Genomic DNA, 25662 nt, shown 5'->3' with positions numbered 1-25662 from the left:
CCTGCCATTTTTGACTTGAAATGTACAGACTGCGTCTTTTTGGAAAAAAATTCCATCACGTGGATTCAGTATAATGTTCACTCATGGTCCAAAAAAATCGAATAAGAAAGTGCTACATGAGGCACTTTTAAATGCCGATTTTGGTCCCTTGTGTTGAAATACCACCACAGTTCCCCCCCAAAACCTTCCATTTGAGACTTGAAATGTACTTTTTGAGTCTTTTTGGAAAAATGCCATCACGTGGATTCAGCCTTATGTTCACTCCAGGTGAACATAAGGCTTGCTCTTAAGGTTAATCCTTCCAGAGCAATTTGAAAGTGTTGAAACCTTGATATGTTTATATAATTTATGACAACTTAAGGCATATTAGGGTCCCGGATTAGGCCTACCAATTAAAAACGACATGAGTATTTTAGGTTCATCGAGCAGAAAAATGGAATATAAACACAAATAAAAACTAAAATATATAGAAATAAATAGATAAACAAATAAACAAATACAGAAATGTAATAACAACAACCAAATAAGGCAGCCAGGTTTCCTGTTCTCTGTATTATATTCTATTTTATTTTTTTTCTGCATGCCCCTTGTAAATTATTTTCTGGCATGACTCTGAACTACAGGTACATAGAGCAGAAGTTTCTCGTGAATTTTAAAAGAGCCATTTAAATTAATTAATTTTTTGACAGATAAAAAACACGACGTGTCCAACTTTCGTACACTAAAGCAGGAGTTTCTCGGGCATTTCATAAAGGAAGTCACAACTGTTTTAATTCCTAACTGACGGAAATTTCTCGACTGGAAAATTAAGTTCTCAATCGACCAATAGTTGTCGATCGCTAAAAATATTTCTCCACCGAATTCTCGACATAATCGAGTCATTATTTTTTGGCTGCCGCCCGCTGTTTCAAGCATTCATCGTCATTTTATCAAAGGTGGGTTTTCATCTCGGTCGGTTGTAATGACATTGTAGAATATTTTGTCTTATTTGCTTATAGTTGTTATGCTTAATCTGAAAGTATACGTAGATAAAAATAATAATAAGTTGCTGTGTTGCACTTTATATGGCATCTACGCCATATGACGCGGGCGCAACGTAACGTTTGATAATCGCTCAACGGTTTTTACTTTGCGACTGATAAAGGGGTTATTCCCGAAACGTTTCGCTAAACGAGAAAACATTTTAGCACTTTTTTTTTTGAAAGTAGTACGTTAGTTGGTTTTCAGATTAGAGCAGCAATACTTACGCCCTTGCTGGGATAAATAGAATATATATTTACAGCAAACCCTCATTATGTAAGCGGTTTTCTTCTAACTATGCTTTTATTGAAGTTATAACGTCTTGATGAGCCAGAGTCATAACGAGTGAGGATCTTTCACATTGTACCCTTTGTAGCAAAATACCAGTACGTAGGACAAAGCACGAAAGTTTTTGACTGACTGCATTTATCCACTTTTGGACTTTAATTATCAGGGGACTTGTGACTACATCAGTTTGCGTCGAACATTTAAGAAAGCGAGAGATACACTGTACTATCCTATTTAAGGTGGTTCCTTAGGGTAATCTCATATGATGTGGCGCGCGCCAGTGTTATAGTTTGAAATCTTGTTTTCGAATACTTTTTTTTCTCGTAGGACGCTCAAACCTATCAAGTGTAATAAGCAGCGATAAATTAGTGTTGTACAACCATCTCTGTTAAAATAATAGGTTTAAGTCGTGAATTGTTACTATCCAAACAAATACGTTCCTAAGTCTTGTGTGACTTATAGTGCGATTTTCTTCAATTTCCTTCAGTGAAATCTTCCAATATTTTCATAGTACGTGGATACTACCTGGATATATATTTTAAACTGGAAAAAAGTAGTGGTTGTAAAGACAACTTCTTCGTCATTTAAAAGTTTGTGTCTTTTTCCTCTGTGTCAAATCTGAAAATGATTATAGAAAGCTCTAGCTCTCAATTTCAACCGAGATGCTTTCTTTACCGACACATATTGAAATTCACCCATGACGGGTTCTTATTATTTATTTTAGGTAGACATTTAACCAGTTTTGTTTACCTTCGTCGCTTTAATTTACTATGCAAATCTTAATGTTAAAATACACAATTTATTCAAATTTTGTTGACACAAGGTAAGTTTTTTTATGCTTTTTAGAAAGACGTTAATTATTAAGGACGCGGTCATCATAAAAAAATGTTTTCATAATATAGTTCAATATTGTTGCCAACGCTTAAGGCGTACAATCGAAATATGTTTTCTCGATGCGAGTAGAGAGAATTATCGCTTAAAAAAGTTATGATAGCTTTTTTAACGCCATTTGCGCTGATTTCTGTCGTTTCAACAGAACTTCCTATGCGATTTCTGAATGGAGCAAGTTCTTAAATTAACATATTTTTATGACATAATCACTTGCCAGAATAAAGTTTCTGTAATAGTTTTAAATGAATCTAGTTCTAAAATTTACATTTTTTTAGGAGGTTATCTCTTGTCGGAACAAAGTTTCTGTAAAACAGTTGAGCCTGCAATAATCAATTTTTTCAGTCGAAAAACAAAGGAAGAATGGTTTTCCATATCAAAAGTACTTTTCTTCATTATTAGTTGCTTTACCAATATCAAACGTTAAGAGAGCTTTATGAAATGTTTGAAACAAAACCCGGTAGATTTAATTAAACAACATAAATGTTCGATAAAAAGAAAGTCCTTGATGGTTTATTTTTAAGGCGGTCATCGCAATAATTAAAGCTGGACACCAAAATTGCGTACGCACCAAATTGACGTTCTAATAATAATAATAATAATAATAATAATAATAATAATAATAATAATAATAATAATAATAGGAGCACCTGTAAGATATTTTTATTGAAAAGATAGCATTGAGAGCTTAGCATCTCAGTACTAAAATTTTATATCATTAAAAAAAAAGATTAATCTGAACTATAAAATATACTGGGCTGAATTGAATATGTCCATGTATAGTGTTAATAAATTTCCGCAGGTTGTCTATTCGTTCATTAAAAGTTTCTGTGGGCAAATTGTTTGAACCTGTCTTTTTTTCCTACCTATTTTTACCGAAAGAGGTCATTTATAGCTCATTTAGCTTTCTGTAAGTTGTCTGTCTTATTGTCTCATTTTAGTGAACCACTTGCCAAAATGGTTTGGCTAATAGCTTTACACATGGCGCTCAACCTTCTTCTGCGTCAGATGTTATGTAAAGCAGATACTCAGCGATGTGAAAGTGAAGACTCCGTCTCAAAAATGATGTTGAGGGGACACATCTTCAAATCGACGAGGACATCAATGTCATTTGAGTGTTTTCAGGCTTGTCACAATGACGTCAGATGTCAAGGTTTTAACTACGTCATCTCCAACAAGATGTGTGAGTTGAATGACCGCACCAAGGAAGCGAGACCTGAAGATTTCGTTCCTAACTCTGACAGATACTATGTCAAACGAGTTAGAAAGAGAGGTAAACGTTTCAATACAACACCACAAAACACATTCAAATATTTGAAGCATGTTCTATGAATGTTTGGTAAATAAAATAAAAAGGGGTTGCTTAAAACTAGTAATTGTTTCAGTGCTTAATTGTCATTTATTTACAGAACTGATATACACATAGTGTGACAGAGCAGTGTGTAATGTAATGTTGTGGCTCAATATTATCCTGCAACAATTTGGTATTTTCCTAGTTTTATATTAATATCACCATGCACCAGGACAAAAGAAAAAAGCAAATTTTGCCAAGGGTAAAATTGAACCATAACACAGATAAACAAGACTCGGAAGAAAAACAAAAATAATGATAATTGCAAAAACGCGTATTACCGTATTTATTCGATTAAACGCCGCATTTTAGAGCAAAAATATAAATAAACGCCGCCCTCGAATAAACGCCGCATCATGATGCAGCTTTTATTCGTATAATAGACTCAATAAGCAAATCCAGTAATTATCAAGCTTGATCAAGCCTATAATAATTATTTTTCTTGATTGTAACAATGTTTAAAGATATTGAAAATGACTTTTGAGACAAGCACCACAACATGTTCCTGTTTTTTATAGTTCAAATGTCCAGTTACCATGCTATTATTTGCAAGAAATGAATTGAAGTTTAAATAAACGCCGCCGTCGTATAAACGCTGCCCTCGAATAAACGCCACACTGGAATCACGGTTAAGTGAATAAACGCCGCGGCGTTTATTCAAATAAATACGGTATACGATTTCTGCCGAATTACACTTACACATATCCTCATCATCTTATTTAGAAATCTACTGAGCCCGACATTTCTCAGGATTGAACATACAATTTGAAATTGGAATTATTTTGAGCTTAATAAAGAGTTTAGCATAGCTCTCGTAAAGAAGTTATCATTTGTTTGTGACAGACATAATTGTTTATAAATTTACAGCTCCTCTCGGTTCGATTCCTGAGCTGCCTGCTGAATCATGTAAAGAGATCAAGGCGAGTGAAGGAATACAAGCGGTCAGTGGAAAATACTGGTTTCATTCGTTGAAACTTGGGAAGTCTGTTCTCGCTTACTGCGACATGGGGACAGAAGGTAACTAACTTGTTAAAGTAATTTTCACTTGAGTGACGGAAGCAGTTCGCATTTGCTTTGCTTTTGCATTTCTACTCGCTTTATGATTGGTTTGAGAAAACCGCGCGACTTTATCAACCAATCAGAAATCAGAAAACTAATACCAATTGTGACTTACGTACTCGCACACGTTTTTCCGCGCGTTGTATCGGCGACATGCATTTGCTTGGAGTTTTGACTGGTCCACTAGATTGTTTGCTTCCTCTGTGATTGGCCAGAGTGATACTTTGGTTTTGGTTTTACGGGACCAGGTTAAAAATCCACTCTAATGATTTACTGCAAATAATGTTCTGCTGATACGAGGACTCCCATGCGTTTCTAACACCTCATGAACGTAAATCTGGTATTATCATATTATTGTGCAATTTGGATTATTTAGTTCTTCAGTTCTATTTGCACATTGAACATATATTTAACAATTACCCTGCTACATCGCTTATACTTATTCGAGAAGGTCGTAGGCCGAGTTGTCTAAAATTTTCAAATTTTCTGCAAGATTAAGCAGAATAATTGTTTCATTATTGAACGAATTGTCAACGAAAAATAGTTTACAGCTAAAACCACGACTGTTATTATACAGCACTTTGAAACGCTTTAGAAGATCTGACGAATCTTGGCAAGCAATGTCTATCTCGCAGAAGGTCTGTTATGTACGGATGACAGATATTTATGAATTTGTGCCCATGAATGAGTTTCTTGACAATTTTTGGAATTATAGGGCAAATAATTATTTTGTCAATTTATTAATGGTTATAACACTTAATAAATGAGCGCTTTGCGAACCTGTGTGATTAGTGCATTGACGTTGAGTTCCGACGTTGTGTTTCGATTGCAGATGTAGACGAATGCGTCGAAGACTTGCATGCTTGTGACGACAGTAGCTACTGCAGCAATACTGTGGGATCTTACACTTGCAAAAGTCACCGTGAGTCTCAGATTGTATAATTTCCAGTATTTTCATTTCAATACAAGTTATTCCCACTGCTGTTCTTCAGTTACTGCATACCTTTAAAACGGAAAACCCTAAAACGGATTTGTGCATCTTTGCAGACGACGTTCTGGGAAGTATCAGATTGTTGAACTTTTAAAAAATCCCTTTGAGTTAGAGCATAAGACGGACGAATAAGACGTCCGCGTAGAGGAAAGAGACTTAAGATCCTTAAAGTAGAGAATTACTAGTACCTATTTTTTTTAAGTTGACTTAGGAATTAGGTATCTGTCATGTCACTCGAGGCACTGCATTACATTTTTTAGACTGAGGACATTACTACCAACTACGAGTATATGTTATTAAACATGATATCCCTTCACCTTTTGTTTTGTTTGACCAGGTGGCCTTGGTGCGTCCATTATTCTTGACAGTCAGCTTGAGCACGACAAATATTTGGAGACGTTGATACTTTATTTAGACCCTGTCCTGACGAGTACTTCCTCTAGTAAGTTCGTAAAGTGTTACCATGGAAAGACGGATGGTTGGGACACCACAACGTTTCACTCCAAGTGTGATGGAAAGGGTCCTACAGTCACTATTATCAAAGCAGAGGACTACATATTCGGCGGATACACCGACGTGTCTTGGCATAGTAAGTATTACAAATAATCAACCATGGAACTCAATTGTCACAGTATTTCGTCGATTAAGGGCCGCACAAGAGTCATGTTTAATCTTCATCATAATGACCATTACCACCATTACCGCCTCCTTCATCATCACCTTCTCCTCGTTCTCTTCTCCTTTATTGTCATTAATAATCCTTCCCACGCAATCCTGGAAGCTGCATTTGATTCGTGCCAAAGATTGGCACTGAGAGGGGCACTGAAGCTGACATTGTCGAAGTAGTTATAGTAACTTTATTTAACGAGGGAACACTTTACAGTCGTGGACTGGTAACCCTGTGGCCCTCACCTATATAGTTAAAATAGATTACAATAATTTAAAAATATCTACCTAAGAATAATAAATAGTGTAAATTTGATAAAAATTTATAAAAATTGATAAAACCGATAAAATAGACTACAATCTTGTTGGTACATGTAAGAGTAAAAAGACACTAAGAAATTAAAAAATGGTCAATATTAGCGTATCCCGTCTTTATATGTTGAATGTATTTCTCTTTAAAAGCATTAAGGCTTTCACTGGATCTAATGTGAGTAGGTAGAGAATTCCATAGTAACATAATTCCATAGCACTGGAATTGGCATTGTCATTAACAATGATATAAATACTGTCCCACTCCCTGATTTCGTTTTTCCGATAAGCAGCCGTTTTGCAGACCTCCTTTTAAATCACCTACCTCGGCTCGCTGTTCATATATTCGGTTATTCAAAAATTTCTTTTACACAAAGAAAAAAAGAAACGTAGAAAAACTTTACTTTAAGACGGAATCCACTAGGAAGTCGAGTAATATTTTTTAAAGTTGGACAAAAATCAAGTACCAGAATAATTTAAATCCTATTGCGTTATTTCCTACCCTTAATAAAAGGTAAAGATGTAAGTAATTATCCGTGATAACACCAACAACAATTTCTTATCAGAGTCTGAGAAAATGAATTTCAAAGTTGTATCGGTGTGTACCAATATTAAACAAAATAGGCTATCGGTTTCAAACTTTATTCCATTTAGTAGTAGGTAATCTGTAGTCTGTAGTGTAGTGTAGTGTAGTGTAGTGTAGTGTAGTGTAGTTCGAAATCTGTAAAGTAAGACATGACTGTCTATTTATAGTCTTCACATCACAAAAGGAAATACAAAGAATATTTACCCGATGGCCTTCAGTTGCTGTCTTATCACAGTTGTGTCTGTGTCAATTGAACAGGAATACAATAATTAGGAAATTATCGTTTGTCACGCGTTATGTGCGTGTAATTAAATGAAATTATAATCAATGACGATACACTGGTCTCTCGATTGTGACGTACACCTCTTCCGTTATATTTCAGTACCGGTTCTCCAGGTTTTGGGTTTTTATACTGTACTTGAACTTTGCGCACTTTGCCGTCTTGTCCTTCGAACGTCTTTGATACCTTTCCCAGTTTCCATTGGTTTCTGATTAAATTAGAATCCTGGATGAGAACGACGTCTCCTACTTTTAAGTTTCTATGTGCAGTATGCCATTTCTGTTGTATTAACAGGCTTGGAAAGTAATCTCTTGTCCATTTCTTCCAAAAGTTGTCTGTAACCATTTGAATGAATTCAAATCGGCGTCGTGGATCGGTTGAATGTGTAAACGGTCCATTAGGTATTCTGGATGTGGATCGTCCTAGGAGAAGATCGTTAGGGCACAAGTACTTATCATCTGGGGAAGTTGGATGTCGTCCAATCGGTCTCTCATTAAGTAAGTTTGCGGCCTCATAACACACAGTTTGTAATTCAGAAAATGTTAGAATGCTTTCACCGATGGCTGCCGTTATGGCTCTTTTCGTTGATTTTATCAGCGCTTCCGAGACACCGTTTTGCCAAGGTGCGTCTGCTGAAGAGAACACCCATTGAAATCCTTTTATGCATCCATAATCCTGTAAACTTTTTTGGTCTAAATTTTTGACCATCTTCTTTAATTCCTCACTTGCGGATACCAATTGAGAACCATTGTCTGAGTAGATCTTGGATGGATAGCCTCTTATAGATACAAATCGTCGAAGCACCATTAAGAATTTTTCGGTACTATAGTCTGGTAAAATATCTATGTGGACAGCTCTTGTTCCGAGGCAGTTAAAAATGATTCCATATGCCTTTCCAGTTGTTCGTTTTTTAACTTCATCTTTTATCTTAAACGGTCCGAATAGATCTAGTGCTGTGTAAGTCCATGCCGGGGCTGGTTTTAATCTTTCAATCGGGAGTTTTCCCATGATTTGTTCGTTTAATTTCTTGTCCAATTTCTTGCATATTACACAGTTTGTTCTGATGGATTTCACCAGTTTCAGTAATTTGATGATCACGAAATTTTGCTCGTATTTTGCTTGCAGTTGATAGCACTCCTAGATGACCTCGATTATGTATGTGCTCGGCATATAGACGTGAAAATGTATGTCCATATGGTAGTAAGATGATCTCGCTTTTGTTATAACTCATTTCCACCCATCCTCTAGCACGTCCCCCAACAACGTAAATTCCGTCGTCTCGTTTGCGAGGGCAGAGTCGCTTGTATTTACCCGATTGGATATTCTTTTGCATCAAAGTTTGTGATTCTAGAATCCAGAAACGTTCGGCATTGTCGATGTCATCTGCTGTTAGCGTTCGTGTTGCATTTTTCAATATTGGCTTTAGTTCTTTATTATACATAGCCAAAATTCTTGCTGTAACTCGTAGTAATTTTGTGTAATTGGAATATTTTTCGATGTTTATTCTTGACGCAAGTGTATCTTCTGGGTTAGTTTTGATGGTTAGTGAAGATAATTCTAGTTTAATCGTATTGATGGGCATTTTTTGTTCCGAGTATGTTTTCGTTATTGGCCATTCAGATTCGTGAAGCTTAAGGAAGTCTGGTCCCTTTTGCCATTTACTGTTTATGTCGATATTGTTTGGTTTACTTCCCCTTGTTAACAAATCAGCCACGTTAAATTCACTTGCGGTCCAGTACCAGTCTTTCATGTTGGTTCCTTCTTGGATCTCTCCCACCCGCACTGCTGCGAAGGTATTGAATCCATAGGATTCCTTTTGGATCATGGAGTGAACGATTTGAGAGTCAGAGATGTGATAACATTTCTCGAACCGGTACCTGCATTGTTCGGTAAGTGTGGTTTTTAGTCTTTTATTTAATACTGCTGCACAGAGCTCTATCCCGTCGATTGATAGTTTCTTGGAAGGTGTGAGGCGGTTTTTGGACAAGATGAGGTTGGTTTCGTGGTTTCCATTAGAAAGTGTCCATCTAGCATAAGCACATGCGCCATATGCATCATTAGATCGAAATTAAATCGAGAGGAAATTGACGGGCTGCAGGATGGCATCGACGATCTGGAGCAATATTCCCGAAAGAACTCACTGGAAATTGTCGGCGTTCCGGGTAGTATACGCGATAACGAAGGGGCAGTTCTGAAAATCGCCAGAGCGCTAAATGTTGACATGAAACCGGAGGACATAGACATTTGCCATAGAGTAAGAAGAAAGAAATCGAACCCAATCATTGCGCGCTTTGTCAGTCACAAGGTCAAAACTAAACTCTACAAGCAAAGAGTCCAACTTAAGCATGTGAACTTTTCAGATTTATTTCCGGATGCAACCGCGGCTGATAGAGTTCAAGCCGACAAAATTTTCATAAATGAAAATTTAACAGCTTTCCGTAGGGAGTTATTGGGGAAGGCGCACGCAAGGAAACAAGAGCTTTCACTTCTTGGTATATGGACCATCGATGGAAAAATGTTCGTCAAAACATCTCCAGAAGGAAGACCTATTCGAATTTATTCCGAACATGACTTAAATAACCTCTAGACCTCATGATTGTATACGGTAGGACTTGACATGCAATAATCTCTTATTTCGTTCGGTGACTATACATGTATTAATGAGGGAGGGTTTCATTTGGACAAGGGCGAAGGACAAACAACCTCTTAAAGGTTTTTTCTTTATTTTTTTGTGTGTACGTGAGTGTGTGTTGTGTGTGCAGTTGCTCTGCGTTATTGATTTTTTTTTTTTATTTATTAATTATAGTTTAGTTTATTTGATTTTATGCGGCTTAACTGCTATATTTTTGTACTTTAGATATTAGTATTAAGCATTCTTTTTTTTGGCAATGCAATCTAAAACCAAATTTAAAATTATTTCATTAAATGTTAGAGGTTTAAGAGACCAGACAAAAAGAAGAAGTATATTTGCATACTTGAAAGACCAAAAGGCAAATTTTTATTTTCTTCAAGAAACGTATTCAGACGCAAATGATGAACTATTGTGGCAAAGTGAATGGGGAGGCAAGATTATTTTTTCTCATGGGACGCACCACAGCAAAGGTGTTTGCATCTTATTTGATCCAGCTATTCAACTAAATGAACAAAATAATTTCAGTAACAAAACAGGAAGAATTATTCTGATTACTGTGCATTTAAACGGCGTGAAAATCTCGCTATGCAATATCTATGCACCTAACAACCAATCTGAACAATTAGAGTTCCTACAGGAATTAAACAATTGCATCATAGACAAGTCCGAAATGACAAATATTATCATTGGAGGTGACTGGAATTGTACGCTAACAAAAAAAGATAAAAAGGGCGGAGTTCTTTGGAAACCTACACCATTTAGAAATTTACTTCTGACTACCATGGAAACGTTTGATCTAGTCGACATTTACAGAACTCGATACCCGAATTCACAACATTTTTCGTACGAATCGAAATCTTTACAAGTTAGGTCAAGAATCGACTTTTTCCTAGTGGCTAAATTTTTAGTAAAGTTTGTTAACAGTGTTGGAATTACCACTTCGATCGCTCCTGATCATAAAACGCTCTTTCTCTGTCTAGCTTTGCCTGTGACGACCCCAAGGGGTCCCGGATTTTGGAAATTCAACAATACTTTGCTTTATGATGAAGATTACACAGCACGTATTCGAAATGTCGTTTTTCAGGTACGCGAGAAATATTCCTTTGTGCAGGACAAGCAGCTATTCTGGGAATTAATGAAAATGGAAATAAGAGAGCAATCTATTCTCTTTGCAAAACAAATGTCAAGAGCTGTCTCCCAGAGGGAAAAAGAAATTTCAAAGCGACTTGATTACCTCGATAATATAATTTGTAATGATACTAACCTGCTTAATGCGAGTAATACTTTAAATGAATTTGAAGCTTTAAAAACAGAGCTTCATTCAATTTACGATCGGAAGGGAAAGGCGGCAATGTTTAGATCCAAATGTAGGTGGATAGAAAAAGGAGAAAAACCCACTAAATATTTCTTCAATCTGGAAAAAAGAAATTACAATAGAAAAACCATCAACGAAATCAAAACAGAAGATAATGTAGAAATAAAAGAAGGAAAGGAAATCTTGAAAGCTATCCAGGCTTTTTATGAGGATCTATACTCCTCAAAAATAATTTCATCGCAGGAACAATTTGATCTTTTCGCCGAAAATGTAAGCTTCCCAAAACTCTCGGACGAAGATCGAGACGAATTAGAAGGTCCTCTTACACTCGACGAATGCAAAACAGTTCTAGAATCGTTTCAGGAAAATAAATCTCCAGGCGAGGATGGCTTCACCATAGAATTTTATAATCATTTCTTTGACGTAATAGGAGGACACGTTTTGGAGAGCTTAAACGTAGCTTTTGAAGTCGGGGAACTGTCTATTTCACAACGCCGTGGAGTAATAACTTTAATTCCCAAGGATGACTCCGATCTAGTTGATCTTCAGAATTGGAGGCCAATAACTCTGTTAAACACAGATTATAAAATTGCATCTAAAGCTCTTGCTAGACGGATCGAGACAATTCTTCCAAAACTAATACATCCAGATCAGACAGGCTTTATGAAGGGGCGATACATTGGTGAAAATTTGAGACTTATTAGTGATGTTATGGAATACACTAAAATGGAAGAATTAACGAGTATCCTAGTATCTGTCGACTTTAAAAAGGCATTTGACACATTGGAATGGTCGTTCATTCGAAGCGTGTTAAATCTCTTTAATTTCGGTGAAAATGTTAAACGATGGACGAGTGTCTTTTACACAAATGTTGAAAATGTAGTTCTAAACAACGGGTTTGCGACAAATTGGTTCAAGCCAACAAGGGGAGTAAGACAAGGCTGCCCCCTATCACCATATCTTTTTATTTTAAGCGCAGAAATTTTATCTAGTAAAATTCGCCAAAATAAGCTTGTTAAAGGAATAAATATTTACGGCAACGAAATTAAAGTGAATCAATTTGCAGACGACACTAATCTCTTTTGTGCAGATTTAAAATCTGTTGAGGAAGCCCTATGTTTAATTAATGAGTTCGGCTCTATTTCCGGTTTAAAACTCAATGTCAAAAAGACCAAAGCACTGTGGTTGGGCAAATGGAGGAACAACAAAACAACTCCGTTACAGCTGTCATGGCCACGAGATCCAGTCAAAATCCTGGGAATATACTTTTCTTATGCTGAAAAAGCCAATGACAACTATAACTTTGACTTAAAAGTTCGAAAACTTCAGACTCATTTAGATATGTGGAGTCCAAGGGGTCTTACCTTATTTGGGAAAGTGTTGATTGTAAAATGTTTAGGATTGTCACAAATTCTATACTCAGCATCTAACATCAGTGTGCCCAAGGATACCACCCAAATTGTCAAAAAGAAACTCTTCAGTTTTCTTTGGAACAAAAAAAGAGATAAAATTAAAAGAGAGAGCTTATATCAAGATTATGAGAAAGGGGGACTTCGCATGCCCGACCTCGATTTAATGATAAAGGCTATGCGTCTGGCATGGATTCCACGTCTGTTGAAACAAGGAAATTTCAACTGGAAATCTGTACCCGACTTTTTCCTGAGAAAGCTAGGTGGACTGAACTTCTTATTACGATGTAATTATGATGTATCTCTGCTGAATTCCAAACTACCAACTTTTTATAAGGACATGCTATTCTTCTTCGACGAGCTTAAAACTCTTTGTAAATATGATCTGGGGCAAATGGCCTTATTTAACAACCGAGAAATACTAATAGATGGCAAAACATTTTTTATCAACGAATGGTTCTCAAAAGGGATTATCTCCATCAGTGACCTGTTAGATGAACAAGGCCAGCTGCTCTCATATAACGCATTTAAAACGAAATACAAATGTAAAACTAACTTTTTAAATTACTATTAAGTTGCTAGTGCAATTCCAAACAGTTTGTTGTCTAGGACAAGGAACAATTACCTACAATCTTTTCCTAAGAATACCTTTTTGGAAAACAACTCAATTTTCGAACTTGATGATTCAACTAAGGTAAATTTTGAAACAGCCAAAGTAAAGGATTTTTACAGGTTTTTGAATACGAAAGTTCATAACTGTTCACATACTGGACCGATGAAATGGGGTAAATCCTTGCCAATAAAGGCAGAACAGTGGGAAAGAATTTTCAGATCACTTAAACAGGTTTCCAAAGAAAACAAGCTGAGAGAATTCCAATTTAAATTTTTGCATCGAGTTGTTGTTACTAAAAAAGAACTCTGCATTTTTGGTATTAAAGACGACAGTGAGTGTTTATATTGTGGAGAACCAGATTCGATAGAACACACCTTCTCAAATTGTCATTTTACTAAAGACTTCTTGTCAAAAGTGGTGCAATGGTTTAATAACTGCAATCAGTCTATCTTCATGCCGTCAGTTCAGGAATATTTATTTGGGGTTACTTCCAACCTACCTAATAAGAAGCTAGTGAAAAAACTTAATTTTACCTTGCTATATGCCCGCTATTTTATTTATACGAATAAGTTGCATAATAAGTCTCTCCTTATCACAGATTTTGTAAGTAGAATTTTAAGTAAGTACATGCTAGAAAACTTAGGTTAAAACTTGTATACGGAGTATCCATACTCCTTCTCAGGTCTTCTTTTTTCTCTTCTCTTTAATTCTCCACTGTAATATATTATTACGTAGTTTTACCATTAATTGCATTGTAATATAACTATATATGTGTGACTATCAATAAAAATAATAATAATAAAAAAAAAAAAATAAAAAAAAAAATCATTAGATCCGTCGCAGAATATTACGAGGATTGGATTTCCCGTTGCTTCTTTAGGTTTAGTGCATCGATTGACTTGAATTTTTTCCATCTCGCTTAGATCCTGGAAGAAGTTATCCCAGTTTTGGTGATCTTCTTCGGGTATAGGGTCATCCCAATCCAATTTTGGGTTGTGAATCCATAATCGTCTCATAAGAATCTTTGCCCTGACAATCAGAGGACTCGCTAATCCGAGTGGATCATAAACACTGTTGACTTGTGATAGAATTATCCTCTTCGTTAGAGTCTTGGGATTTTTAGTAGTCATTCCTTGATTTTGTTTAGGATGTCGTTTCTTGCTTTGGGGTGTGACATTTAGCTTGACTTTGAAGCAGAAATTATCCGTAATTGGATTCCATACAACACCTAGTACTTTCTCGTGTGCTGATTTTATGTCCGTTGGTATAAGGTCCTGGTCTGGAGCAATATTGTCATGTAAATATATCCATTCCTTTATTTTGAAGTTTCCGTTACTCAAGATGGTTTCCATTTCCTTTGTAAGTTTTTTGGCAGTTTCAACATTGTCAACGCTATTAATGATGTCATCCATGTATGTATTGTTTATGAGTAGATTTGTTGCTTGTGGGTATTTTTCTTTAGCCATCTCTGCTGTCTTTCGCAGTGCAACAGTTGCTATAGTGCCAGAAGGTTTATCTCCAAAGAAACTCTTTGAATAACGTACGTGTCCGGTTCTCTAGTTACATCCATATCCCTCCAGAGGAAGCGGTGTGTGTGTTGTTCTATCACTCCTGTTCTGACTGTGTGATACATTTTCTTGATGTCGCCAATGAATGCTGTTTCATTCTCTCTAAATCTGATGAGGATTCCTAGTAGGCTGTTTAAAAGGTCGGGTCCTTTAGCCCAGTATTCGTTTAGCACATGACCCATGTAGTTGGCACTGCTGTTAAAGACAATTCTCACTGGCGTAGATTTGGAGTCTGGTTTTAACACTTCGTGATGCGAGATGTAGTGCGCAGGTCCTTTGTATTTTTGCAATTCTTCTTGTGTAAGTTTGCGAGCTACATCTCTATTTATCATGTCCTGTATCTGTTGTTGATAGATTTCAGCGTGTTTCTTGTTTTTAGAAAGTCGTTTTTCGGTTGATATAAGCATGCCGAATGCTGCTCTTCTGTTATCTGGGAGATCAAAAGGATCTCTGATCCAAGGGTATTCTGCCGTCCAGAATTTTTCTCTTGTGTTATAGCTCAAATTTTTCTCAATTAATGTTAATTCCTTTTCTTCTTTGATTGTGTATGCGTTGCTTCCGAGTGAGCATTTACCGCACTTACATCCATCGCAACGAGGCATACATTGTATTCCGAGATTCTCCATGTTGTTGAAATCTTCGATTCTTGCCATCTTGACATGATGGGCGTGTATGGCTTCAATGAAGGACTCTCGTTGATTCCTTTCAGAACTGGGTGTGTTCCACTTACGCATCGTCCGAACTGATTTCTCAATAAAAGTAGATGCTCAGAACTTTGTTCCTTTGAGGGGTGGAAGTCTGCGTATTCATAGCCTATTAAGGCATCAACTTCTCCGGTGGGCCTTGTTAGTTCTTCTTCGGATACGTCTTTGAATAGTTTCGAGATCCCCTTTATATTGACTGCTGGAATGGGGGAGGTTATCTTGTCGATTCCGTAAACGTCGAATACGACTGTTTTGCCCTGCTTGTCAATAAGTGGAAGCTTGTACTTGAAAGTGTCCACATTTTCACTTTCTCCGCCTACTTTGATAATTGACAGCTGAGTTTTGATACCCTTAAGGTTTTCCGCCCTTGCTTTTGCGTTTGTGATAAAACATAATGACGCTCCCGTGTCCCACAAGACGTTTGCAAATCCATTCTTTGTAGGTAACTTTTGTATTTGGAGTAAGCACGTTTCAATTTCGTTGTTATTGCATACACTTGCAGAACCGCTTGCGGAAGCGATGTCGGTTGGCGATCCTTTGTCCTGTTCTTCTTCGTGTAGTGTTTTGTGGTGAAACCTTTTGCAATCGTTAACGCCACAGGGTTTCTTGCTTGTACAGTCTTGAATTCTGTGACCCCGTCTTAAGCAGGACCAGCATGCTCCTCTTTCCTTTAATGTGTTAAGAGGAAATCCGCCAGGACTTCGAGTAGTTATTGGACAAAAGTATGTACCAAAACTATTTACACATGATTGCAAGCTTTTGTATTACTGCTTCAAATATCTTATCGAAAGAAATCTTTTCTAACAACACCACACATCGAAAACACATTTTGAAGTTCCGCTGAATTCCACTGAAACTCTTAAAAGATGTAAGCTTTTGCCCATAGCTTGTGAACTTTAAATATCATTTTTTCAGACTCTGATAAGAAATTGTTGTACCAGAATTAATTCCACCTTATTGCAAACTTTTTTGTTACTGCTTCAAATATCTTATCAAAAGAAATCTTTTCTAACAACACCACACATCGAAAACACATTTTGAAGTTCCGCTGAATTCCACTGAATCGCTTAAGACGAATTTACAAAATGGCTACACGTGAGATTTTGCCCATACCTTGTGAACTTTGAAATTCATTTTCTCAGACTCTGATAAGAAATTGTTGTTGGTGTTATCACGGATAATTACTTACATCTTTACCTTTTATTAAGGGTAGGAAATAACGCAATAGGATTTAACTTATTCTGGAAATTGATTTTTGTCCAACTTTAATAAATATTACTCGACTTCCTAGTGGATTCCGTCTTAAGCCTTTCCTGTACTGACTTTGAGAGATAAACTCTCCATTCATTAGTCCAGTGATTGGCACCTTCATGGTATAGGCATTTGGTTCTCTTATAGCGTGACGAACCTTGTCCTTCTGGGATGGCGACTTTGTCATTCTTTTTCTCTAGGTAATGAAGAGAGCCCCTTAGTGGAAGGCTGCCGCTTGAGCGTAGCTCTGCGTTTTCGTATTCTTTTGCTTGTTTTTGTTCAAGGAGAAACCTTAACAGACTTGGAAACTTGTCTCTTTTATCGACGGGACTGTGTTCGGAGCTTACCAGTTTCGCCCACTCTCTTTTCACATCATTTGGCAGCTTTCTTTCTATTATGCTCACCGAACTGGTTGTAGTTATTTCTTTCTCTAAACCTAACCTTTTCAAGTCTCTGTAACCGCCGTCGATGACGTTGATGAGTTCGACGAATTTTTTACTTTCGCCTTCTCTGATAGGTCTCATGTTCTGAATTGCACACATTATGACGTCAGCGACTTTTGCAGGATCGCCGTATTTTTCGTCCAGTCTCCTTCACATTGCATCAATATCGTCGTCGACGCTTTTTACCGTGTCGGCGGGCTCTTTTCCCAGACATGATCGGAGAACATATGGGGCGTTATCGGAGTTAATTGACGGCATGACTTGTTTTTCAAAGTCTGTTTTAAATTGTGGGTAATTTCTTACATTTCCGTGAAATGACGGCATTTTGATTTTTTCGAGTTGTAGCGGATTGCCTTTGTCTTTCGCGTTGTTATCGTCTCTTTTAGCTGAAATAAATGCTTCGATACGGCCACTGATCTCTTGATGGGGCGCGTGTATGTTTCGAATCCATTCGATTTCCTTTTCGACGTTTTCGTAGTCAAGTAGCTCGAGCATTGTGTTATGTACTGCTTTACAGTCTGCGAGCGCGATATCTAAATCTCTTTCGGTTTGCGCAAAGCTTCTGGAGTATTTACGTCCTTATTTTCTGATTCCCTTGCGTCGTGTGCGTGTTCAACTAAAGTGTCAAATATAGTCCTCATGGACTTCTTTTTTATACTAAATTGTTCCAATAGTCGCCTTAGTTTTTTTGTTCATGTCTCATTGATTCTTGTTTGTGGAATTCTTCCACTCGTTTCTGCTCGTGCAAGGTTTGGTCGTTGACGTACTGCGCGTGAGCAGTCGCTGCTTCTTCGTACAGTTCTTGTAATTCATTTATCCATGCTTCATTCTGCCCTATTTCGTCTTCGGTTAAGTGTATCATGTAAATGTCATGCTTACCTTCGACAATATTCCAAGCTTCGTGTAAGTCCGCAAAGGTTCTTTTGACCGCATTCATACCTTTGTTATCCTGGATGGACTTCAAGAATTCATTGCGTTTCCTTGTGAATCGTGACTTGGCTGAGGTCCTAATTCTCTTTGCTTCTTCTTTTTTCGCTTCTGCTGCCATTCTTGGAGGATTCTCACGGATTTCGAATGTATCGGTGTGTGCCAATATTCAACAAAATAGGCTATCGGTTTCAAACTTTATTCCATTTAGTAGTAGGTAATCTGTAGTCTGTAGTGTAGTGTAGTTCGAAATCTGTAAAGTAAGACATGACTGTCTATTTATAGTCTTCACATCACAAAAGGAAATACAAAGAATATTTACCCGATGGCCTTCAGTTGCTGTCTTATCACAGTTGTGTCTGTGTCAATTGAACAGGAATACAATAATTAGGAAATTATCGTTTGTCACGCGTTATGTGCGTGTAATTAAATGAAATTATAATCAATGACGATACAAAAGTTCACAAGGTATAGGCAAAATCTCACGTGTAGCCATTTTGTAAATTCGTCTTCAGCAATTCAGTGGAATTCAGCGGAACTTCGAAATTTGTTTTCGATGTTTGGTGTTGTTAGAAAAGATTTCTTTTGATAAGACATCTGAAGCAGTAACAAAAAAGTTTGCAATAAGGTGGAAATAATTCTGGTACAACAATTTCTTACCAGAGTCTGAGAAAATGATATTCAAAGTTCACAAGCTATGGGCAAAAGCTCACATCTTTTAAGCGATTCATGGAAATTCAGTGGAACTTCGAAATTTGTTTTCGATGTTTGGTGTTGTTAGAAAAGATTTCTTTCGATAAGATATTTGAAGCAGTAACACAAAAACTTGCAATCAGGTGTAAATAGTTTTGGTAGACTGTACATAATTTTGTCCAATAACTACTCGAAGTCCTGGCGGATTTCCTCTTAAACACCCTCCACGAGTAAGATCCACATCCAGACCATCCCGTCTCAAAGAAAATAAGAGGTCTTCTATTGTTCATTGTACTATTTTATGCACACGTTTCTTGCAAATTTTATGTTTGATCGATTGACATTATTTTCAAGATCACTTGTTCTGTTTCTATAACTTTTTTATTTTGTTGTTTGGATTAAAATTGAAGTGCATCGGGGTAGACATTGGACTACAGGTGCAACAAGTGTTATTCCAGTAAGATTCCTTCCTCGTCGAGAAAACATTGAAATGTAAATCAGTTCTTTTATTCCAGTTATCAGAATTATTTATTTGAGTTAGAGCTTGACTTAGTTCTCTCTAAAGAGTATGTAAAGCGGTAAACTCTTCAAAAACTCGGCAACCCTTTTAAATGTGACACATAGCTTAACTTAAGTGTTTCAGTACCCAGTTTTAAATGTTCGTTTTTAGGTTTGCAGTTCTATTTAAGCTTCTTTGTCTTACTTTGCATCTCTCTCTTTTTGTCAGGCTCTTGCAGCTACTCTTCGGCAGCCAAGGCATTCATCTTCTCGCTGTACAACATCAACGGATACGATCCTGTCAAACTGACGCAGTACCAGTACCTTCACAAGGCTATGTATAGTTGTTCCAGTTACGGACCCACCTTTGGAGGCAACATTGGTCAGCACGACATCTACATACCAAACTTTGCAGCCAACAACCAAAATGCCTTCACCTACTGTGGCTCAACCTACGCTTTACCCCCGGGATATTCCGCTGGTTACTGTCCATTTTTTGCTGGAGGCAATAACTTCACACCGACTGATATTGAAGTGTTTTATGAGACAACTTCTTAAAACAGAGATTATCTGACATCCTTAACATGTACTGAACAACTATCCTGCGAAATCGCGCGGTATATCGCAAGATTGAGCAGGATAATTGTTTTCTTATTCAACAAATTGTCAACGAAAGCTATTTTACTGCTAAAACGTTGCGGTTTTGCAGCCCTTTGGCAACCTACGTATATTTAACAATTATCCTGCGAAATCGCGCGGATACTTAGCCGACGAGGCCGTAGGCCGAGTTGGCTAAAAGCAGTCGATATTCCTCCAGATTGAGCAGGATAATTATTTTATTATTCAACAAATTGTCAACGAAACACGTTTTTCAGATGGATCAACTGTGATTATGCATCGCTTTACAAGACTTCGGACGAATTTTCGCGACCTACGTATATCGCAGGATATCTGTCATGTACGGATAACAGATATCAATAACATTTTGACCATATATGGGCAGCGCGCGCATTTGTTGATAATAAGTATTGGTAATCAAATGGTGACTAGTGAAATTAGGAAATAATTTCACGCGCGTTTTGTCAAAATGCTAATTATTTCCCGAGCCAAAATTAAGGAGTTATTTGTCACCTATGATATTACGCAGGATATTGGTCATGTACGTACGAAGACTGAGATAACAAGGACTTCCTGACCATATTTGGGAATCGTGACAATTTGCTGAATAATATGAAACATTATATTGCTGTTTGCACTCTAATGTTAGCAATGGAACCTAGCCTTTCTAAGACCAGTTTGCATGCAATAGAATGGCCTAGAATAGCGTTACCCACCTCCTTTAGAACATTATAAATAATCACTGTATTAATTGTTTGACTACAATACCTTCATTTTTAAACCCTTTAAACCAGTTAAGTAACAGAATCACCTAAAACTGCGCGGCCTTACAACTTAAGACCGGTTTTTATATAACAGTGTATCGCCCCTAAAGAAGCGAGCCCAGGTTTGTATGAAACACAATTAGATCAAATAGCGTGGCACAGCCTCTTTAAACCAGTTTGTTTGTGACATAATCACCCAAAAAACCGTGACTTATCTTTTTAAATGAGTTTGTATGTAACATATCCACTTCATATCCAGAGGGTATATAACACATTCACATAAAATAGCGTTGCGTGACGCAGCACCTTTCAACCAGTTTGAATAAATAAATAAATAAATAAATAAATAAATAAATAAATAAATAAATGAAATGTTTTTATTTCGCTCATTAAAATACACAACAAACGCTACAGTACAAATCGTAAAAATCGCGCAATTGAACATATGTAGAACCCCGGTAACTCGAACTCAGATAACTCGAACAATCCCGCTAACTCGAACAAACTTCTATTTCCCTTGGATTTGAACTCTCTGTTCAGTTATTTTTACTCGGTTAACTCGAACTCGGATAACTCGAAACCCCGCTAACTCGAACTGTTTTTCGTTGCCCTTCAGAGTTCGAGTTACCGGGGTTCTACTGTAGTTCAAATCGCTTTACAAATGCTAGTTGAATTTTAACTAGCATGTCCCTTTCTGAGGCGAAGAGCCACCGAGTCGAACATTTCTAATCGCCCCCTTTTGAACTGGATTGAAACTTTGTGCTTGATAAAATATTCAAGATCTAGCTTATTCTAGCTTTGCTGTGTCACATTAAAAACGGGAAATTTGCCACACTTTGCCAAAGTTAATAACACAAATGCATTTGCAAAGCATTTTTTCATTTTGCACAGCGACTTGTATGGTCATGATTGTCATGAATCTTGCAGATACAACACATGAGAGCTGTAAAGCTGATTAGGTTAGACAAAACCTAGACTTGCTCCAAGTCGCTCGTTAGATTCGCAGGAGACCGCTGGATACGGAAACGGAGGGCGCGCGCGGGCATGAAAAATAAAATGGCGGAGGATCGTGGCGGAACAAGCGGCGCTGGTTCCGAGCCATTCCTCGGCAAGTGTCATTTGTTTTCCTTCGCGCGCACGTTCACACAAATGAATCCCGCGCGATCTCTCGCGCGCGATTTCAAAGGCGATTTTACTCGTGGTCTTTCGCGCTTGATTTTAAAGCGATTTTATTTAAGTAACTTTATAGGTACAAAGAAAAAAAACGAGCGACTTGGGGCAAGTCTAGACAAAACCCAGCGTCGAATTTCAAAATTATGCATATTTTTGTAAACATGTTGCTTCTTAAAAATATGAAAATATCGTTTTTTTAAAAATCCTCACAGACAAAACACACAGAAATTGTTTTTGTTTTCCTGCTAACAAGCGCGACTCAAAAATTGTTACCAGCGTGCAAATAAATAGGATCAGTCCACCTAAGTAGGGCTTTCCACAAGTTGCTCGGCAACTTTTTGGCAACTTTTCATGATTCAAGCAACTTTTTCCCCTTCGAGCAACTTTTTTCTTCTCGAGCAACTTGTTGCAATTTGAGATTTTTCCAGACCGAAGATCTCCGAAGGTTATCCGAGTGTTGTTCAAAGGCAGTACGAACATTTCCGAAGATTTACGAAGTTTGCCGAAGACTTTCGAGGAATATTTGAAGGCGTTTTTACTTTCGGCTCATTCCGCATTAAAATATTACAAACTCGTCAGCAAACATGACGTCATCGATATTTTCACGATTTTTCTCAGTTAAAGAAATCCTTGTTATTTAACAAATTTTCCCGTTATTTAGATACTTCTTTTGCTGTAAAATTGCATAAAACTGCTTAGAAATCTTACCCTCAAAGGGAAATAAGCATATATTTAGAGAAATTTTCTTGATTAGAAGCAGCGTTTCAGGTTTTTTGGAGCAACTTTCGAGCAACTTTTATTACCAAAGCAATGTTTTGAGAAATTACGGGCAACTTTTTGGGAAATCTCGAGCAACTTGTGGAAAGCCCTACACCTAAGATATAGGTGTCGCTGCGTAATGTCCATATCAAGGTGTAAACATAGGTAGTTAAAGGTAAGGTGTGGGGATAGGAACTCGTAGGAACTCACCACACAAGTAAGACAAAATAGTCTAGCATAAGGACAATATGCTGCCCTCAGATAATATGAGTTCTATACGAAACTCACCACACAAGTAAGACAAAATAGTCTAGCATGAGAAATATATGCTGACCTCAGATAACACAAGTTCCATAAGGAACTCGCCACAAAAAAAAAAAAAAAAAAACTCGCTACACAAATAAGACAAAAAAGTCTAGCATGAGGACAATATGCGGCCCTCAGATAATATGAGTTCTATAAGAAACTCACCACACAATTAAGACAAAATAGTCTAGCATGAGAAAAATATGCTGACCTCAGATAACACGAGTTCCATAAGGAACTCGCCACAAAAAAAAAACTCGCCACACAATTAAGACAAAATAGTCTAGCATGAGGACAATATGCTGCCCTCAGATAACAAGAGATCCTTAAGGAACTTACTACCCAAGTAAGACAGAATAATCTGGTACGATGTCAATATGGTGCCCTCAGATAACATGAGTTCAATAAGGAACTCACCACCGTTCCATAAGGAACTTACCACCCAAGTAAGACATAATGATCTAGCAAGAGGTTAATATAAAGCCCTCAGATTATAAAGTTCCAAAAGAATTCACCCCTGTTAGACTTAATAATCTTGCACGAGATCGATATGCTACCACCCATGTGATAAGGAACTAACCAACCCAAGTAAGACAGAATAATCTGGCACGGGGTCAATATGCTGACCACAGATAACATGAGTTCCATAAGGAACTCGCCACTGTCCCATAAGTAACTCACCAAGCAAGTAAGACATAATGATCTAGCACGAGGTTAATATTACATGAGTTTCATAAGGAAAACACCACCCATGTTAGACTTAATAATCTTGCACGTGGTCGATATGCTGCTCTCAGATAACATAAGTTTAATAAGGAACTCACCACCGAAGTAAGACTGAATAATCTATTACGAGGTTAATATGCTGCCCTCAGATAACATGAGATCCATGAGGAACTCACCACCCAAGTGAGAAAAAATAATCTAGCACAAGGTCAATATGCTGTCATTAGATAACATGAGTTCCACAAAGGAACTTAACAACCCAAGTAAGACAGAATAATCTGGCACGGGGGTCAATATGCTGACCACAGAAAACATGAGTTCCATAAGGAACTCACCACTCAAGTAAGACATAATATTAAACAATCTACAGGAGGTCAATATGCTGCCCTCAGGATTCATAAGGAACTCACCAACCCAAGGAAGACAGAATAATCTGGCACGGGGTTAATATGATGTCCTCAGATAATATGAGTTCCATAAGGAACTCACCACCCAAGAAGACAGAAAAATCTAGCGCAAGGTCAATATACTGACCTCAAATAAAATGAGTTACATAAGGAACTCACCACCCAAGTAAGACATAATAATCTAGCTCATGGTCAATATGCTGCCCTTAATAACATGAGTTCCATAAGGAACTCACCACCCAGTTAGACAAAATAATGAAGCACGGGGTCAATAACACGAGGTCAATATGCTCTTCGCAGATAAAATGAGTTCCATTAGGAACTCACTACACAAGTAAGACAAAATAGTCTAGCATGAGGACAATATTCTGACCTCAGATAAAATGTGTTCCATAAGAAACTCATCACCCAAGTAAGACACAATAATCAGGCACAAGGTCAATATGCTGACCTCAGGTAATATGAGTTCCATAAGGAACTCACCACACAAGTAAGGTGGAATTATCTGGCACGAGGTCAATATGTTGACCTCAGATAACATGAGTTCCATAAGGAACTCACCACACAAGTAAGTGGAATAATCTGGCACGAGGTCAATATGCTGACCTCAGATAACATGAGTTCCATTAGGAACTACCACCCAAGTAAGACGGAATAATTTAACACGAGGTCCATATGCTGCCCTCATATGGAACTCGCTTCACAAATTAGACAGAATAATCTAGCATGAGATCAATATGCTGCGCTCAGATTACATAAATTCCACAAGGAGCAACCCACCCAAGTAAGAAAATATTTCACCGGCAGTGATGAAAAGGAATGACTGCCAATTTGAATTTTTTTTAGATGATTTTATTGTTTTTATGTTCGTAAATCATAGATTGAACTTGCTTTTGTTGCTAGTTATTCAAATAATTTGGTTTTTTATTTCCATATAGCCAAATCTTTAACTAATCAATGAAACATGGAAAAATAAATTTCCGTGTGCTGCGTGGCATTTGTAAAATTACAAAGTTATAAAAAGGTCTCACTAAATGAGTTGCACGTGCCTTTTAAACGGTTCACAGTTCCATACGTTTCGGACTCAGCCCTTCATCAGTGGAAAGTCAAGATTTCAGTTAAAAAAGCTGGCTTGCGCCATGAAACCAAATTTGATTTCAAAGGTGCGCGCGGCGCGCGCGAGAAGTGCGCGCGACAATTTAAAGATATCGAAAATCTGATTTCAGACCGTGCGGCTGACTGGTGCCCAGTTTGAAAATTAGGCGTATTTCGTGGCGTTTGCGTTTTTATTTCCGCCGCAGAGCATGACACCTCTGACTTGTGCGTCTTGCAAAACGCACCTTTGGAATCAAATTTGGTTTCATGGCGCAAGCCAGCGTTTTTAACTGAAATCTTGTCGACTTTCCACTGATGAAGGG

The 25662-nt window shown here is 37.4% G+C and overlaps 2 protein-coding genes across 3 annotated transcripts; both read left to right on the top strand.

The window, feature by feature from the left end:
• Nucleotides 1-744: 744 nt before the first annotated feature.
• On the top strand, nucleotides 745-20086 carry LOC144665290 (uncharacterized). 2 transcript variants are annotated; one of them, XM_078526511.1, is made up of 6 exons: nucleotides 745-935; nucleotides 3138-3469; nucleotides 4415-4564; nucleotides 5439-5528; nucleotides 5935-6186; nucleotides 19721-20086. In XM_078526511.1, the coding sequence occupies exons 2-6, from the start codon at nucleotides 3154-3156 to the stop codon at nucleotides 20047-20049; spliced, it is 1137 nt and encodes a 378-aa protein (XP_078382637.1). In that variant the 5' UTR covers nucleotides 745-935; nucleotides 3138-3153; the 3' UTR covers nucleotides 20050-20086. The 2 variants fall into 2 exon arrangements, with proteins under 2 accessions (XP_078382637.1, XP_078382638.1); XM_078526512.1 differs by lacking the exon at nucleotides 745-935 and adding an exon at nucleotides 1283-1296.
• LOC144666551 (uncharacterized) lies at nucleotides 9427-10632 on the top strand. Its single transcript, XM_078527969.1, has 2 exons — nucleotides 9427-9431; nucleotides 9500-10632. Exons 1-2 carry the CDS (start codon nucleotides 9427-9429, stop codon nucleotides 10023-10025), a joined length of 531 nt encoding a protein of 176 aa, XP_078384095.1. The 3' UTR covers nucleotides 10026-10632.
• Nucleotides 20087-25662: the final 5576 nt, after the last annotated feature.

This window comes from Oculina patagonica, chromosome 9 (assembly GCF_052425735.1).
Source record: "Oculina patagonica isolate OP01 chromosome 9, crgOcupat, whole genome shotgun sequence".
NCBI classification, from domain to species: domain Eukaryota; kingdom Metazoa; phylum Cnidaria; class Anthozoa; order Scleractinia; family Oculinidae; genus Oculina; species Oculina patagonica.
This window is presented reverse-complemented; position numbering and strand designations above follow the sequence as displayed.

Coding starts and splice junctions, on each gene's coding strand:
- LOC144665290 (XM_078526511.1), top strand. CDS start 3,154: ATGGTTTGGCTAATAGCTTTACACATGGCGCTCAACCTTCTTCTGCGT. Junction 3,470..4,414: donor CAAACGAGTTAGAAAGAGAG/GTAAACGTTTCA, acceptor ATAAATTTACAG/CTCCTCTCGGTTCGATTCCT. Junction 6,187..19,720: donor CACCGACGTGTCTTGGCATA/GTAAGTATTACA, acceptor TCTTTTTGTCAG/GCTCTTGCAGCTACTCTTCG.